This window comes from Leptopilina boulardi, unplaced genomic scaffold, assembly GCF_019393585.1.
Source record: "Leptopilina boulardi isolate dan_hultmark-lab unplaced genomic scaffold, ZJU_Lbou_2.1 LbouV2_211, whole genome shotgun sequence".
Lineage (NCBI taxonomy): Eukaryota > Metazoa > Arthropoda > Insecta > Hymenoptera > Figitidae > Leptopilina > Leptopilina boulardi.
In genome coordinates, this window is record NW_026137765.1 from 1,632,036 (window position 1) to 1,651,201 (window position 19,166).

General features: G+C 24.4%; 1 protein-coding gene across 3 annotated transcripts in view; it reads left to right on the forward strand.

Annotated features, from left to right (window-relative positions):
* Positions 1 to 14,721, forward strand: part of LOC127278774 (hemicentin-1) — a 207,002-nt gene extending 192,281 nt beyond the window's left edge. The window contains exons 22-23 of one of the 3 annotated variants that reach the window (XM_051300636.1): positions 891 to 1,732; positions 8,500 to 8,637. In XM_051300636.1, coding sequence (XP_051156593.1) covers positions 891 to 1,730 — 840 coding nt within the window. In that variant the 3' untranslated portion in view covers positions 1,731 to 1,732; positions 8,500 to 8,637. Of the gene's footprint in view, positions 1 to 890; positions 1,733 to 8,499 lie in introns of those variants that run through there. The other 2 variants (XM_051300637.1, XM_051300639.1) reach the window with 2 other exon arrangements.
* Positions 14,722 to 19,166: the final 4,445 nt, after the last annotated feature.

The window sequence follows — 19,166 nt, forward strand, 5'->3', positions numbered from 1 at the left end:
ATTTGCTCCGGTTTTTTTTTTTCGATGAATACTAGTATGTTTGTACGTCATTAAAAAATGACTGAAGAGGGAATGTTTTTAAATTTTATTTTTGGAAATAACTTGACATATTTCAATCGCAAATTGACGCGACGAATGTGTAGTTTTTCTTTTTAATGATTTTTTTTTAATTTTAGTTTCACAATTTATGTAAAAAAAGAAATATAATTTTTCAGTAAAAATAAAATAAAAAATAAATAAAATAATAAAAAAAAAAATTTTTTATGTGATACAATAAACTTTAATAACAATTTTCTAGCAAAGTATGGAATAGAACAATTACAATCGGAGAAATTTTTTATTACCGTTTATTTGCTTCAAATAAAAATTAATTTTGTTTAAGAGTCTAATAACATTTTTTATTGAGATAAATATAACTTTTCTCTGGATGTATATAATATGTAATAATGTATTTATAACAATTATATAATTTGTATTGCGATTCTATAATTTCACTTTGACTTTCACTTTCGTTATTACTTTCGCTTTCACTTTCCTTTTCACTTTCACTATTTTTCACTACTCATTTTTCAGTGAAAAGTTTCAATCAAAATGAAAAGAAAAGTGAAAACTAAAATGAAAGTAGAAGCGAAAGTGAGAGTGAAAGTGAAATTTCAAAATCGCTCTTCTGGAAGTTAAATTAAAAATAATTGTAGAAGTACTTTTTTTTTAAATTTTCGAATACTTGTAAATCAACATTGGAAAAATTATTTGAGGATAACTCACTAGAGAGGAGCAAATCCTGCCTCTCCCTCCCCCCCCCCTTCGCACTGTTACCTTTCTCTTAACACCACTAATACATCTATTCGCATATTATCATCCCACTAGGGAACTAACCATGAATGTTGCAGACCAACAACAGTATATGTGACTACAAAGAGCACTATCAGCAACACCAGCAGCAGGAAATGCAACAATACGGCTATCCAATGCCAAGCAACAGTTCCAGCCAACTAACTCTGCCAATAGCACGAAGCCTCTATCATTCCTCAGTAGTCAGTCCCCTGCAGACATCCTACGTTCAAACTAACAATCGTCATTCCTTAATGCATCCCGATGGTAGTGCAAGTGTTGTCCCACTTTCCCTTGTTCATAATGACGATCTTGATCTTACATATGATCGTCAATTACAAAATAATTCAATTGGCGGTAGACGCAATGATCGACGAAAATATCGTAAACATGGACGTGGAACGGATCGTAAACAAAAAAGACGATCATCCGATTCACGTAGACAATCAAATGAAAATCATTATAGTAGTGAAACAAGTTTTAATCGTGTTCAAGAACTTGGTATACCTGAAAGTTATAAAATTTCATATCCACATTATTATGAGGATGCAATAACGGAATGTCCGGCCGATTATCCAAGGCCAAATTTAATTAATACACAACAACAGCAGCAACGTGATTTTAATACGTTAAATCATCGTTATCCGGGTAATGGTGGGACGGGTATTATGCATTATGCTGATCTTAGTCTCACTAAAAATAGAAATAAGGCAACAAAGAGGTATTCAACGAATACAACGTCGTCTACAACAACAACGGCAACAACAACAACAACGACGACGTCGTCGTTGACGACAACAACGACGACAGCGAGAGATGCTCGTTCGCCGTCGATGCCTTCGATCACACAGTACGCTGAACTCAACTTGCGCGATGTCGGTCAGGAAATCGATGTTTAAAGGTATGAGAATCCAGCTTCTTTTTGCTTTTATATTCAATTTTTTTTTTTTTTGAAATGTGAAGGAGTTTTGTGTTTTTTCTGAATTTTATGTTTGGATTTTAGTTTTTTCAGTTTTGTAATTTGCTATTTTAATATTTTTTTTTTACACTTAAGAAAAGTCATTTCAGAGCAAATCATCAGGATCATCATCATCTAATTAAATATTTACTATTTTTCTATTGTATATTTTTTCTATTTAGTCATTACACTCAGAAAAAAGATATGTTTGAAACCAAATGTACCATTTTTTTATATTTACCCAAATTTTTGATTAGTTCAAACAAAATTTGTTTACTTCAAATAAATATTTATTTGATCTAAATAACTGTTTGATTTATTTAAAAAAAATTTTTGAACAAAAAAAAATTTGATTGAGCTAAATAAACGTTTGGTTTATGCAACCAAATGTTTGGTTAACACTGTATATCAATGCATTTATTTTGTTGATTTAATCAAAATTTGGTTGATTCAAACGAATTTTTTTCTGAATGTACGTATGACTAAAATTGACTTGAACTACTGAAAACATTACAAAACGTTTAGAATTTCTGACGAAATATTGACTTGTACTACTGAAAATGTTAAAAACATTTAGAATATCTTATTAAATATTGACTTTTATTATTAACAGAAATTCCAAATATTTAGAATGTCTGACTAAATATTGACTTGTACTACTTAAAAAATAAAAAAAAAATTAAGATTTTTTTTACAAAATACTGACTGGCACCAATAGTAAAAATACAAAAGTTTTAAAAGTCTAACTAAATATTTACCCTTACTACTGATTTTCAAATTATTTTAGATAGTCTGACAAAAATTTGACTTGTACTACTAAAAATGTTACAAACGTTTAGAGTGGCCGACTAAATATTGACTTGTACTACTGACAAAATGAGAAACGTTTATAGAAAGCTTGACTAAACATTTACATTTACTACTTATATAATTACAAAAGTGCAGAATGTCTGACTAAATATTTACTTTTACTACTACAAAAAATTACCGAACGTTTAGAATATCTGACTAAAAATTTACTTATACTACTGAAAATATAATTCTAATAATGTTTTACTAAATATTTACTTTTACTACTTATTTTTTTATTTATTCACTATGTCAGATTAAAACAAATATGATTTACTAATAAAAAAAATTAGAGTCGCACTAAATATTGACTTATACTACTGAAAATGTTAAAAACATTTAGAATATCTTATTAATTATTGACTTTTATTATTAACAGAAATTCCAAATATTTAGAATATCTGACTGAATATTTACTTGTACTACTGAAAAAAATACATATGTTCATTAAGTCAAATTAAAATTTATCTTTAAAAAAAGATTTTTCAATTTAGTCATTTATGTCTAACTAAATATTTATTTGTTTACTAAAAAAATTACAAACATTTAGGAAGTCTGACTAAAAATTTATCTTTACTACTGATTTTCAAATTTAGTAATTCTGTCTGACAGAAATCAATTTGACCTACTAATAAACATACAAAAAATATTAAAATTGACTAAATAATTATTTGTACTATTAATAAAATTACAAAAAAGAAAAATGTCTGAATATATATTTACTTTTACTACTGATTTTTCAATTTTACTCATTGTGTCTGACTGAAATCGATTTTATTCACTAATAAATTGACAAAAAATATAAAGTCTGATTAAATATTTATTTATACTACTTAAAAAATTAGAGAAATATAAAAATCTGACTAAATACTGACTTGTACTACTAGTAAATTTACAAACGGTTAAAAATTCTGAGCTTATATTTACCTTTACTACTGATTTTCTAATTTAGTCATTTTCTCTGACTAAACAAATTTGATATACTAATAAAATAACTAGAAAAAAAAATTAGATAGTCGGACAAAAAGTTGACTTGTACTACTAAAAATGTTACAAGCGTTTAGAGTGGCCGACTAAATATTGACTTGTACTACTGACATAATTACAAATTTTCAAAAAAACTGACCAAAAAATTTACTCTTATGTTAAGAAGTATATTAATTACAGATTTAAATAAAAGTCTATCAATTCGGTTTCTAGCCGATTTTCTCTGAAATGACCTAAAAATATATTTGTTTAATTTTTGAGGGAAAATAAATTTTTTCCCCTAAATAAAATGTCAAAAAATAATTTTTTTTATAGTATTTGACAAAATTATCTCACTTTTGCTGGAAAAAAAAATAACAACACTTAGTGAAGGGAATTCAATTTAATTCCTAGAAAGAAAAAAAAATTAAAAAAAAAACAAAAGTTTTTTAATCTACATAATAAAAATTAATATGTTGATTAAAAACAATTTGTTTTTCTGATGCCCGTACCACAATTTTTGTTTAATAATAAATAGAATCTTTTTTTTTCTAAAATAAACACGACAACGAATTAATGTAGAGTGCACATTTTATATAGATTAAAAACATTTATTTATTTTTTTATTACTCTCGTTCTAATGAATTGTTCTATTTATTAATAAACAACAACTTTTAATAAAATAAACACAATATCAACTTTTGTTTATATATATATATATTTGCTCTAATCGAAATTAAACTCAAATGCATTGACATTTATTTACAGATAAATAAGTTAATACTTGAAAAATACTAATTACAAAAATTGAATGAAATTTTTTTTTTTTTGAAACCATTATAAAAATTAGAGTTCTATAAACACTGTTTTAAAATATAACAATTCAATTGAATAATGTGAAAACAGTTTTATTCGATTTTAATTATTTCCATATATCGATTTAGTAATTACATCTAGAGCTCATAAGAGAATTAAATTGAATTTCATTACAAAATTTACAATTTTCATTCAAAATTTTATGTTTTTCACATTATTATTATTACATTAGATAATGTAAATACAGATTTTGCAATCATCAATGTTTTTATTTCTTCATTTAGTATAAAAAGCTAAAATTATGACAAGTTTAATTTAATTTTACTATGCATTATTTAAATAGTAAACAATAATTATTCCAATTACTGTTTATTACTAAAATTGCAAATTTCGTATTTATATATGATTATAAAATTAGATTGATAATTTAAATTATTTATTCCTTCCAAATGTAAACTGTAAAAATTGTTTGATTGACAAAAAAATTGGAATATTTAAATTATTTTTTGCACACACAAAAAAATATGTAACTTTTGTATTCTTTGTTTTCTTTTTTTCTTGAAGTGTTTTACAAAAAATATAATGCAATGTGTGCTAAAAATCTTTAGTGGGGTTTAAATTTTTTTCTTTTTCTCATATCTGCGAAGGGAAATGATTTTTCTAGGGAAATTTTTACTATCCAGTCAAGAGGGAAAAGGAGGGGGGGTTTAAAAAGATATGAAGAGAAAAATTTCATTCTCTCTATCATATTGTATTTTTTAAAACTTTTCAAAAAGTTATTGAAAACGCATTTTTTTTTTTCTCTTTGGAGGAAAAAAAATTCTTATACTTAAATAATATATAATTTTATAAATTATATTTATAATATAATATTTTTAATACAGTACATAATATTATATTTATAATATATAATTTTTAAAAATTATATATTTAGAAAAATGGAGAAAAATTTACAAAATTTTGTAATTAAAAAAAAAAAAAAGAAATCTAATTACAAGAATTTTCACTCTATATCATGGAATTTAGAGAGGGTAGAAATTAGCATTTCACAGTAATTTGAGTTGAAAGTCTATTTAAGCAACAAGCTTTCTCTGATAAACCTCATTCACTCGACTTGATTTTAGAAAATCGATCGTAACACTGAATTGTATTACACCTCCCTAAAGCTCACAAGTAGTACAAGTCGATGCAAGAATGCTTTTAAAATCATTATCTTGCTGCTTTTATTTTATCCTTTCATTTTTATTACACTCATTCATGACAAAAAAAAACCAAGCAATTCTCGTTCTTTTTTTAAATTAAAGCAACTATTTTAACTCAAAAAAAAAAAAATCCACGTTTAGTCAGACAAGAAACAAAATTAATCAATTATTCATAATTGAAAAACATGTTTTAAAAAAAACAAAAATAATGTTAAATATTTTCAAAATGTTTAGATTTTCTATGAGAAATATTTTTTTCAGGTTATTTAGTAAAAAAAAACTAACAAATTATAGTACTCAAAAGCCTCTTTAATTTATTGAATAAATAAAGCATAGAAACATAATAAAAAAAAGTGAAAAATTGTATTTCACTATTTGTCCATAGGAGGGTCCACGAAAAATGAGCAACACGTATATTTACTAGAAGAAATTGCCATCTCTAAATCTGTAGGTACATTCACAAATTCTATTACTTTGATTGGTAATTTTCACCTTCCCATTTGTCCAAAAGAGTTGACCTTATAAAAAAAATAATGTGAGTTTTCAATAAAAACAAAGTAGATGCTTAAAAAAAAAAAAAAAATTATTGCTAAAATAATTATAACAAAATATCACCAACAAATTTTCTCAAATTATTATCAAAATATTTTTTTATAAAATTTCTTATTGTTATTTTTTCAAAATTATATTAAATTTTGAATTTCAAATTAAATTTTATTCTATAATTGTAATTAGTTTTACTTTTTTTTTAAATAATTATTTATTTATTATTTACGAGTAAGAAATAAAAAATTAATTTCATTTTACAAAATTAATTTACAGCAAGAAATGTGCTTTTTCAAATAGACAGAGTGTAGAATTAAAAAAGCTTTCGAAAAAAGAAATACCTTGCTTTTTCGTATAAAGGATTAATTTAAATAATTTTCTATGTATATATATATATATATAATATTGTGCAGAGAATATGTTGTACTTTTCTAAACAAACTTACATTTCAACGCTTTTCTTGGAATAAAAGCTAATACAACACAATGCTTGAAAACCAACAATGGTTTTTTTTTTTTTTTTTGTATGAAAGTAGTTGAATCCCAGAATTCTAGTTTTTCACTCTTTCATTCTTTGCCATTCGTTTTATTTTTAGACCTATAGCTGTTTTTTTTGTTTTTTTTGTTTTTTTTTTAGAATCAAACAAACAAACAAACGAAAAAAAAAAGAAAAGCGATTTCATTTCAGTCCAGCAAGTAAACATAAAATGTGCATCTCACGTTTTTCTCTCCTACCACTTCAATTTGACTTTTCTTTTACATTTCCGTGTACTTGGCGTGCCGACGACACTTTTAAGAGCTTTTTGTAAACTGCTTTTAATGCATATATTAAAAGGTCTCAAGTAGGTGCATAAGTAGGATTCAGTAACAAAAAAAAAAAAGCATCAACTTCATTTTATTCATGATGTATTTGTATATACATGGCTCCAAGACATATTTTATAGCGAAACGATCCACTAGAACTCGGTATTTCGTTCGCTTTTCATATATATATATATATATATATATATATATACCTATATACTTGCATTGCTTCGCTTAAATATTAACACACTTTCTTTACGACTTGTGAAGTTCAACTTCTGTAGACTTTCACATTTATATTGATATACACACATTTTTCAACTTCCAAATTTAATTTTCGTTTTTACATACAGAAATTTGTTTTTAGTGTTTTTAAAAAACAAAATTTTTTATTAAAAAAATTTTTAAATATCAGATTATTTTCAATTTGAAATTTTTTTTGTATATACTCCTTTATAAAAGCGAAATTTATTAACAGCGTTATTATTAATTAAAAAAAATTTTCAAATTTCCGTTTTAAATCACTTTAAATAGAGAATATTATTGTTAAATATTTGCTTCCGACTTTTGTAATGTTCAATAATGAAAAAAAAAGCTAATTCTTTTTTTCACTCCTAATGTGTGTGTTTAAAAGCTGATAAACAAATTTATTGATTTTATAAATTTTACGAGGCTTTTGAGCTATATATGTGACAAACCTGTATACTCATTTATATTCTCTTTTATCCAAAAAGTGCCTTTAATATTGTGTTTCATAAAAAAAAAAAAATCTTCATTAATCGTAAAAAAAATACGTTTTTTTTATCTCGACATTCAACACTTTCGATATTGAAGTTTGAATTTTTGAAAACAAAACAAAAAAAAAAAAAAAAACAGTAGTAAATAAGCTTGGCATGGTGTTTTTGTCTGATTAAACCAAATTATAAATTTATTAGACAAAAAAAAAAAAATTTTTTTTAACAAAAATAAAAATTTATGAGTAATTTTCTAAGTATACATATTTTTATAATTTCAACCAAAAACTAAATAATTGAATTAATAAAATTTAAAATAATTTTAAAAATTTAATAATTTAATTTAACTTTATTATTTTTTTCATTTAATCAATATATTTTAATTCTTATCATTTCTTTGAACTAAAACGTCTAAAATGACACAACTAAAATGAATTTCGTGTCTGACAAAAGCTTTCTGTTTTCACTTAAAATTCATTTGCAAGTCTTATTCAATTCAACTGCTTGAAATTTTCAACTATTACTTTTGAAAGTTTTGAATTTTATTAAAATTTTTTTTTTTTTTTTGAAAGAAGGAAATATAAATATTTATGCAGTTGCTGCCTGTTAATAAGACTTGAAATAAAAATTAAACTAAATTGTACAACTTTATATTATTATTATTTTTATTTTTATTACTATTTCTAATTGTAATAATTTATTTATTTTTTTTATATAATAGCATTATTATTATTATTATTATTGTTTGCTAATTGTGATAAATAAATTATTTCTATTTTTTTGCTCTATAATAGCCTTTCAAGCCGGAATTTTCTGACCTGGATTATGCAGATGTGGACTACCGATCGTATGGGCCTATAAATTATAAAGCTGCAAGTATTGCTTTATTGCAAAATCGGAAACAACAACAACAGCTGCTTGAACGAAGGCCCCAGATGTACGGTGTTTCTGACGACAACGAGGAACTTCTGTAAAAAAAAAAAGTGATCCATTCTCACGTCCTTCAAAGTGCCATCATTATAGTATACCCAGGAAGTAAATACGACTCGATCGGTATGAAGTCGCCTCTTTATATATATACATATATAAATATATAAATAAATATAAATAATAAATATTTTGTACATAAGCACGGAATACAAAATTTACAAGCATTCTAGTAATTTTTTTTTTCCGAAAAAAGAATTTTTATTATATTATAATAAGCAACAATATTTGAAATTAAATATTTAAATTGAAATATTTAATTATGATTTTTATTTTGTAAATAATTATTAATTAAAGGTACAATAATGGAAATGTTTTATGTTACAAACAACATTTATCTATTTTTTATGAAAAATATATTTAATATTTTTTTTTATTATTTTATTATTTATTTTATTATTTGAAAAGTTGTAAAATTCATTTTATAATCGCCTTTTTAAAAAAGGCAATAACATTTTCTTAATATTAAATTTAAAAAATGAATTTCCTTTTTGGTTGACGGTGACATTTTGTGTTAAGATAGTTTCTTATTTGATTGAAAAGTAATATATATATATATAGAGAGAGAGTGAGTTCAAAGCGTCGATATCGTTTTGTAAAAATTTATTGCATTTCAAAGAACTTGAAATCGAAATTTTCAATAAAAGGAAAATACGTATTTCTTGAAGCGTTACATCGTTTTTTACTAGAATGCTCGTAAATTTATTTCCGTGCCAGGTGTGTTCTGGGATCAATCTAATATCTACGTCTCAGGGCGATAGTCTAAGATGAAGGACATACCTTTTCAATCGCGACAATTCTCTTTCCACAATTTTCTACAAAAAAAAAAAAGAATGACTTTTTACAAGCCAAAAATTCTTTAGCTTTACGGTTCATTTTTTTTTTATTATTAAACTCCTGACCCTGTCTTCCAAAAAGTGTACAAGAAAATATTATTTGAGTTGAAAAAATATTAAAAATTTATTTTATTTAGTTTTTTTTTTTAATATTTTCACCTCCCTGATTTTATTATTCAAATAATTTTTTTTAATATTGTAGATATTTAGAATACAAAAACAAATAATAAAAAAAAAATAAAATAATCGGTTTCTAATAAAAAAGAAATTATGAATTTAATATATGTAGATTTTTTGAAAATTCCATTTTTACATTTAAAACGGTGAAAAAAGTTTTGGTTAGATGATAAAATTGATATTTTTTAATATCAAGTTTAATATACGGAGCTTTTTCATTATAAATCCAAGAAACTGTTGAGGGGAAAAAAAAGCAAGAAAACAGCGAGAAACTTTGAATTTCACCGTCTGACCAAGAACTTTCTTTACTACTTAATAATGTCCTCAAATGTCTTTCGTGGCAGCAAAAGTATTTAATTTTGTCGAAACTCTGTTTTTTTTTTTTTTTTATTTAAACTTCAAAAGGCATTTTTTTTTACAAAAAATCATAAATTAATAAAATAAAAAAATTCCATTTCTTTTTTAATAGAACACCAGATTTAGAAACAGGCCTGAAAAAGTAAATTTATAGAAATTACCATCAAATGCCTTGTTCTAAATTTTATTTTATTTTTTTCTTTTTTCTTACGAGTATATAAAGACTTTTTGATACTTAATTTTTTTTTCGCATTTTTTTTTTCAATTACACAATAAATATGTCGCCCTTCAAAAACTGTTGCTCGGTGAATTGAATAGCTCGTAACGCAACAAATGCGCGCTGTGTATCGGATGTAAAAAAAAAAGAAAAAGAAAAATAACTAAACTTGTACAGTTAATTATTATTGCCAATCGATGCGTCTTAGCGTTGTAAAAAGTTATAAATAGTTATATACAGCCTAAGGAATAACGGTAGTAAATAGAAATGTTTAATATGGAAAAAAAAAAAATTAATAAGAAGCCTAACGACGTTACTCGATTTTTGTTATACGTTGAATTTTATTGTCAACGATTTGTAATTAATCCTGTGCAATACTCTGTTTCACGTTCACTGCTGTGCGTGATATTTCGGCGCTTTTGAGGCTGTACAGATTTACAAACATAGATTAGGTCTGAAAGACCTACGCACGTGCCTCAATTATTATTATTAATTATTATTTATTGCCAAATAATCATAGATTTTTATCAAATTTAAATAATTTATTAATTACTTAATTAGAATTCATTCAAATTTATGTTTTTTATTCAAAACAATTTTTCTATTTAATCATCAAATGAAAAATAATTTTATTTTATTATTAAGAATTATAAATATAGAAATTATAAATAAATATTTTATAAAAATATTTTTAAGAAGATGTAACAATAATTTTTTTTTTTTTTGAAAAAAATTGATTTTATTTTTAGATTTAATTGAATTTAATTTAAACAAATTTTAAGTGAACTGGATTCTCTGTTACATTTTAAATATAATCGTTAAATTTATTATTAACTGTGTAAATGACATACATAAAAAAAATGATTGCAATGACATTATATACAGTTAATAAATTCAAGAGTTATATTTTTCAAAGATTATTAAAATATAATTCATTATTAGGAAGAAAAAAAAAATATTATAACCTGTCTTATAAACAAATTATGAAAGTTTTTAAAATATTTCTAAATATAATGAGATCGACATATCCCATTATATAATTTTATTTTATTTTTAACCCCCCCCAGTAAAAGTATTTCAATGCGCTTATAATTTATAATAAATTTATTATTTAAAAAAAAAACAATGTAAATTAAAGAACAATGTTTTGTTAGAAAATTACTTTTGTAATATATACATATATTGAGGTATTATAAAATGAAAATTTATTAAATTAAAAGTCTGTGTAACTTAGGAAATACTGAATTATAAAAAAAAACCCAATAATTAAGTTAAATAAAAATTTAGTTTCGGAGAATTAATTTATTTCCATTTGTAAATATTTTGTTAAATAAAAATTTAGTTTCGGAGAATTAAAAATTTAATTTCCATTTATAAATATTCTGTTAAATAAAAATTTAGTTTCGGAGAATTAAAAATTTATTTTCATTTATAAATATTTTTTTAAATAAAAATTTTGTTTAAATAGAAATTTGTTGGCTGAATATACAAAATTTCGTTAAATGAAAATTTATTTATTACCGAAAAAATTCGATTAAATAGAAATTCTATATTGTATAAAAAATTTTATTTAAATAATTTGTTTTTGAAATAAAATTTAGTTAAATAGGAAATTGAATTTTTTTTTTCATAGATCATTTTTTTCATTTTTTCATTTTTCATTTTTTTTTTTTTTGGGGTATTTTATCAATGGAATATAAAACCATAAAAACCACGCCTTCCATGCACAAATGACCTAAAGTCAGGTAATATCCATATAACGGGAGAAACTTGCAAAGTTCGAAATTGGAGAGACGGATAGAATATGCTCTCTAATATGAGACCGATATTGAGTATATTGCATTCTGCATTGATGTCCCCAGGTTTCTATATATATATAACATTACAAGCTTCAAACTGAATATCTTCAGGGACTCTTTGACACAATATTGAAATTTACCTTTAAAGGATTTCGTAAATTTGATTTATTTTCAAAATAATAAAAAAGAAAAATTATAATAGAAATGTAAAATAATGAAATTTCTAAGTTACACACACTTTAAAAAAAAAATTTTTTTTAATTTATAAAAATTTCAAATTAAAAATTTTTCAATTCATTCTTTTTTTTCTTGTTAAAAAACAATTTTGTAAAAAATTTTGATAGAATAATAATAAAAAAAAAGTGTTTCTGGGGAAATTTTGTTCTAATCTTATATGTTTTGCACTATATATGTATATATAGATATTGTTATATCTCCCAAGGAATATTGTCTGAGAAATCCAGGTTTATATTTGTAGGAAAGTTAAATTATTGTCTTTCCTCTTCAGTACACTTTACATAAGTTAAAGTGCGCGTTGCATCTTCCGTCCGTAACAGAGAACACTGTATGTATATTGTTGGAGAAAAGCGCCTCTAAAGCATCGGCTTCATAAACTCTAAATGTATATATATATATATAGTATATTGTAAAACATAGACCTTCTATATATTCTCCTCTATACTCGTAAGGTCCTTTGGCCTATATCTTATGTAACTACCGGTTATACACAGGGTAAAACGAATTGTTGGTTATTGTAAATCGTTTACGGCGCTACATTGTTGGATCTCGTTTGTATATGAGGAGAAAGCATGGTCTTTTCTCAAAACGATAAAATGCATATATATATACATATATATATATATATATATATATATAGAGTGTCTATGAAACATTATAGGAGTGAGCGTGTAACGACATAACAATAAGTACTTTATACCTATTACTGGTTGGGCGAAAATAGAGAACCATTTTCCAAACACAAAATTGTCCAAGCGACGAATCAGACGCCATAGAAAATAGTAATTATTATTTTAATGTGCAAATCATGATATTTCCCTATCAAAAATTCTCATTTTCTTCTGTTCAGCGAAATTATCATAAAAAATCATTTTCTTTTATAATCGATGAAAATTTTACTATTTTTTTTTTTTTTAATTGCAATTTTTATTTTTATTTGCAATATGTTAATTTTCAGATCAAAAATGACAATATATATCACTGTCTTTAAAACAAAAAAAAGTACTTCGTGACTTGTGTACACTCACTTCCTTCTCCAACAATTTTTTTTTTTTTTTTTTTTAATATTCAACGTGCCAGCAATGAAATAAATATTTTAGTTCACATTCATATACCAAATAGTTACAAAGTTGTGTGTTTATCTCTGTGTGTGTGTGTGTGTGTTATTTTTCCAATAAAATTATTTTCTGAAAAATTATTCTCCTTTAAACAAATTTTAATTTATGAAAGAGAGAAGTTTTTATTATATTACAATAGAGATTTGCATTCTTAAAAATGATATTCACTTATTTTCCCTTTTTAATTCACAATACTTCAAAACACTTCCATTTGTTATTTTACCCTCGCAGTATTTCAAAAAAAAAAAATTGAAAAATATTTTTTTAATCGTAAAAATTATTTCTGATTGGAGAAAATTATTTTAAAAAAATATGATAATAAGGTAAACAAATAAATTAAAGTAATTTAATTAAAGAAATTAATTAAAATAATTAAATTAATGGTTCTAGTGTATAATTGAATTGAAATAATTGTCAGTTCGAACAAAAGAGCTTATTTTGTTTGTATTTGAAAAGTTGTCAATTTTATTGAAATCAAAATGTGAGATAGAATATATATAAGTTCTTGACTTTCTAACTATATATATATATATATATATATATATATATAGTATATATGTATGTATAAACCAAAAGGCAACAAAGAACAAAGTCCAGTCTGGTCCAGCTGTTTCTATTAATTGCAACAGACACAGTTTGAATACAGCTTACGGCCTGAGATAATTCAATCCATGCACTTTAGATGTAATGCAAATACCTGACCGCTCGCAGTTTCAAAGTGGAACTTTGTACAGGAATTTAATTCAGCAGTCCCTCAACAATACGGGACATTAAAGGTGCTGTGTTATTATTATAATAATGGATTTGAAAGAGATTTTTTCTTTTCGCTAAAAAAAAAAAACCTATAATAAAAACTTCTCCCATTTCGAAAAATAAAATTTTCATTTATTTTGTTTAATTTTTTTTTACCATTTTCACTTATACTGAAAGTATTGTAAATAATGTTCAATTTTTTTTTTTTTTAATCAAAGAACTCATTGATGCTTTTGCCGAAAAAAAAAATTGGGCATTCGTCGAAAAAAAAATGGCTCATATACCTTTCTTGGCAAAAAAAAAATTGTCTAAAAAGGAAAAATGTTTGTATATTCACTTTATTGCTGCACGTGCCAAAACATTATCGCGATCACTTTCCAAGTGAACGCGCCTTTTTCCGTATACCTATAACGCGTCGTTTTAAAACGCACACATGCGCGACACATATGTATTGTAAGTAAGATGTAACGGTATTTTATTAAATGAACCGAAAATAAATGTTATGAATTATAGAAGCGATGTTATAAAAATTTCACTGCCTTTTATTATTTTAACCCTACTTACACAACAATTTATTATAATCAATCAGCGTTTATTGAAAATTATTATTATAATTATAATTATAATTACAATTATAATAAGCATCACAGGTAAGTGTGAAACAATTTCAAGGGTTTTTGAACAAAAAATAAATTATAAATTGAGTAGTAAAAGTACGTTTTAGTCAGACATTAATTTTTTCTTTAATTTTTCTCAGGTTCTTAGTAGAAGAAATGACAAAAATAATGTAATTTCTGTGTAAGTAGTAGAAGTTCTTTTTAGCCAGACGTTTAAATACTTTTCTGTTTTTCCTGAGTTGAAAAAGTCAGTTTTAGTGGGACAAAAAAATATTGTAATTTTCCCGTTAGTAGTAAACATGAGTTTTAGTGGGGCAAAAAATAATGTATTTTTCCATTTAAGTAGAAGAAGTCCTTTTTTAGTCAGGCATTAAAATATTTTTCCTCTTTTCCTAAGTAGAAAAATTCATTTTTAGTGGGACAAAAATAATGTAACTTATATGTATGTGGTAAAAATCATTTTTAGTCAGATATTCGAATAAAATTTCAATTACTCCTCAGTAGAAAATGTGAGTTTTCGTGGGACAAAAATAACGTATTTTTCCATTTAAGTAGTAGAAGTCCTTTTCTAGTCAGACATTAAAATATATTGTTACTCATTTCCTAAGTAGAAAAATTCAGTTTTAGTGGGACAAAAATATTGTAATTTTCCTGTTAGTAGTAAAAGTGAGTTTTAGTGGGTCAAAAATAATGAATTTGTTCATTCAAGTAGTAGATGTCCTTTTCTAGTCAGACATTGAAATATTTTTCCTCTTTTCCTGAGTAGAAAAATTAAGTTTTTATTGGAACAAAAATAATGTAACTTATATGTAAGTGGTAGAAATCCTTTTTAGTCAGACATTCGAATAAAATATCAATTACTCCTCAGTAGAAAAAGTGAATTTTAGTCGGACAAAAATAATGTATTTTTCCAATTAAGTAGTAGAAGTCCTTTTCTAGTCAGACATTAAAATATTTTTCCTCTTTTCCTGAGTAGAAAAATTCAGTTTTAGTGGGACAATTATAATGTAATTTTCCTGTTAGTACTAAAAGTGGGACAAAAATAATGTATTTTTCCATTTAAGTAGTAGAAATCCTTTTTAGTCAGACATTGGAATAAAATTTCAATTACTCCTCAGTAGAAAAAAGTGAGTTTTAGTCAGACAAAAATAATGTAAATTCTACGTAAGTAGAAAACGTTTGTTTTGGTCAGGCATTTAATTAATAATCAATTTTTTTCTCTAGTAGAAAAAGTAAGTTCCAGTGGGACAAAAATAATGTAAGCAGAAAATTATATTCAATAAAATAAAAATTCCTCCTCACCTCTATTGTATTTATTAATTTTCCCAAAATATTGATATATAACACAAAAACTAACGAAAAGTAATTAATTTTTATTACCATTTCCCAATGATAAATCCATACAACTTTAATAAAAAAAAAAAAATTAAAAAAAAAAAAAAATAAGAGACGTGAACATGCAAAAATTTAATTTTCCCTCTACTGGTATGGCTACTAAAAAGTTCGCTAATCATGTCGCGCTCTAATTGTTTCTTGTCGTTCACACGTGATGCTATGAGGGTAAAATTGAAATATATAGGGTTTGCAAATTGAAAACATTGCGTTTCCAGTAACGAGTCTCATATTATTTAATCTACTTAAATCACTCACCAATTAGACATTCATAACGTTTCTTTGCTTATATTCTGCAAAATAATCAACTGTTACAATTAATAATTGTATTTCTTTTTTTTTCCCAAACAAACAAAAGTATTAAATTATTTCCAAATTTAATTTTTAAATATTTTTTTTTATAAATATAATTAAACAATTATTATTTAATTATAATTATAAAAAAGTATATTTAGAAAGTAAAAATTCAATTTTTCTTTCTCAATTTTAATTTTAAGTGTAACTTTATATCCTTTATATATATATATATATATCTATGTAAGGAAACAATCTTCTGAGTTCGAATGTGAGAGTAGAAGTTTCTTGGAAATTCAAGCTCATATAGTTGTGTCTGCATTGGATAAAAGTTACATTCCCGGAAGAAAATCTTTCGACGAGGAAGAATCACTCTTCATTCTTGGAGGGCTCTAGCATTTCCTTGTATTCATCTCAGGTTCTTTCGCCGTTTTCGACTTTCCTCTGACTCTCAAGGCTTAAGGATAAACGAGTTGAAAAGGGGGCGGAAAGAGAGAGAGAGAGAGTGGGGGGGTGTGAAACGAACGTAATTGAGCGAAACGGGGTTGAGGATTCGTTAAGGGATGTCTCGAGTAGATCTGCAGCGCGTATTCTCACACGCAACTTTTTTTTTTATCCCTTCAACATCTTAATTGAATTTTTTTTTCTCATTTTTCCTATATATATATATATATATATACGAAGATCCATTTAATTTTTACTGTTATTTTTTTTTATTTTGTTACTTTTTTTTAATTTCGACTATGGCTGGTATTTTTTTTTTTGCACAATGTGGTTAGACGAAAAATTAAACTTCGAATAGAAGAAAAAAAATCAATTTACTTGATTTAAGTTAAATTTACTTAAAAGTAAATTCTATTATTGAATTGAGAGGACAAACTCATTTTGCTGCAAGTAAATTTCATTAGTTGTACTTGTATATAGATTTAGTTTCTCAAGTGTTAAAGCAAGAAAATTCTCTTCTACCTTTTTGACTACTAAACCTTTTTTTTTTTTGTTTAATTTATATTTTTTGATACGTTTAATTAATTTATTTTCAAATTTGCGTTTAATTTAGTTTAATTATTTTTTAATTTGAAAACAATTCAATTAATTTTTTTTAATTAAGGACATTTTCTTGCAATTGTTTTTTAAAAATTCTAATTAATTTCTTTTTATTTCTAATTAATAATAATTGAAAATTTTTTTTTTCTTTTGCAAAATTTATCTAATTTTCCGTATATGTGAGATATATTTAAGGAAATGAGGTGTTGTAATTTCAAAGAGGATTTTTTTTTTTCGAGAAAATGGAAATTTATTATTGAATTCAAAGTCTTCAAGAACAGGTGCACTTTTACAATTCATCGGCAATTGGGAGTAAGAAATACAATTTCCGATTCCATGGAGGAGCTGCAAAACTCAATTCGCGTTCTACGGATACTCATCCTCTTTCTTTTTTGCTACCTTGCGCTAGTAGTGGTGGTATACGCCTTGTCCGACAAAGCACAATTCAACTATCTTTTATTAAAAAAAATGCGACACTTCATTGCACATTTATTCGTGATGCCATTTTTTTGATGTATTCTATTTTTTATTTTCTTTACTTTATAGTTTACTTCAATTCTAGTTAATTTTATTCTTCAATTTTTTCCTTAGTAGTAAAAGTAAATTTTAGTGGGTGAAAAATTATGAAATTTCTATTTAAGTAGTAAAAGTCCGTTTTAGTCAGACATTTAAATTTCTTTGCAAATTTTTCAGTAGTAAAAATTCATTCTAGTCAGACACTTAGATATAATTTAATTTTTTCCTCAGTAGTAAAAATGAGTTTTTAGTCAGACAGAAATAATATAAATTTCTATTTAAGTAGTAAAAAAATTTTAAGTAGTAAAACTTATTTAATATTAAAAAATTATTCGTAAGTAGTAAAAGTCCGTTTTAGTTAGATATTAAATAAAATTTAATTTCTTCATTAGTAGTAAAACTGAGTTTTAGTGAAACAAAAAATATATAATTTCTATGTAAGTAGTAAAAATCAATTATAGTCAGACATTTAAGTTCCTTTGCAAATTTTTCAGTAGTAAAAGTTTGTTTCAATTAGACAATTAAGTACATTTTATTTTTTTTCCTCAATATTTTCAGTACGACACAAAATAATTTAATTTCTATATAAGTAGTATAAATCCGTTTTGGTCGGACATTTAAGTTCCTTTGTAATTTTTTCAGTAGTAAAAGTTTTTTTTAGTCAAATATTGGAATAATTTTCAGGTTTTTCTAAGTAGTTAAAGTGAGTTTTAGTGGGACAAAATTAATGTAAAAAAAAGTAGTAAAAATTAGACAAAAATTACATAATTCCTGCATCAGTAGTAAAAATACGTTTTAGTCAGACGTTATAAAAAAAAAAATAAATTCTTCTAAACTGTCAATTTTCTCTGCATTCTCATATATAATGAAGATAAAATTAATTTTGCAGTAAATTCTCCAAATTTATGAAATTCATAATGCTCTACATGCTTTAAACTAAGTTTCTGAATTAATACAAATTGATTGCTATTTAATAAAATGAGTTACTAATTTCAGAGTATGTGAATTGCAGCAATGTTAATAAATTAACTGTAATATTATAATTAATTAAAGCCTCTTTAATTTGCTCGTATATATATATAATGATGACAATTTAATGATCAATATTTTATAATAT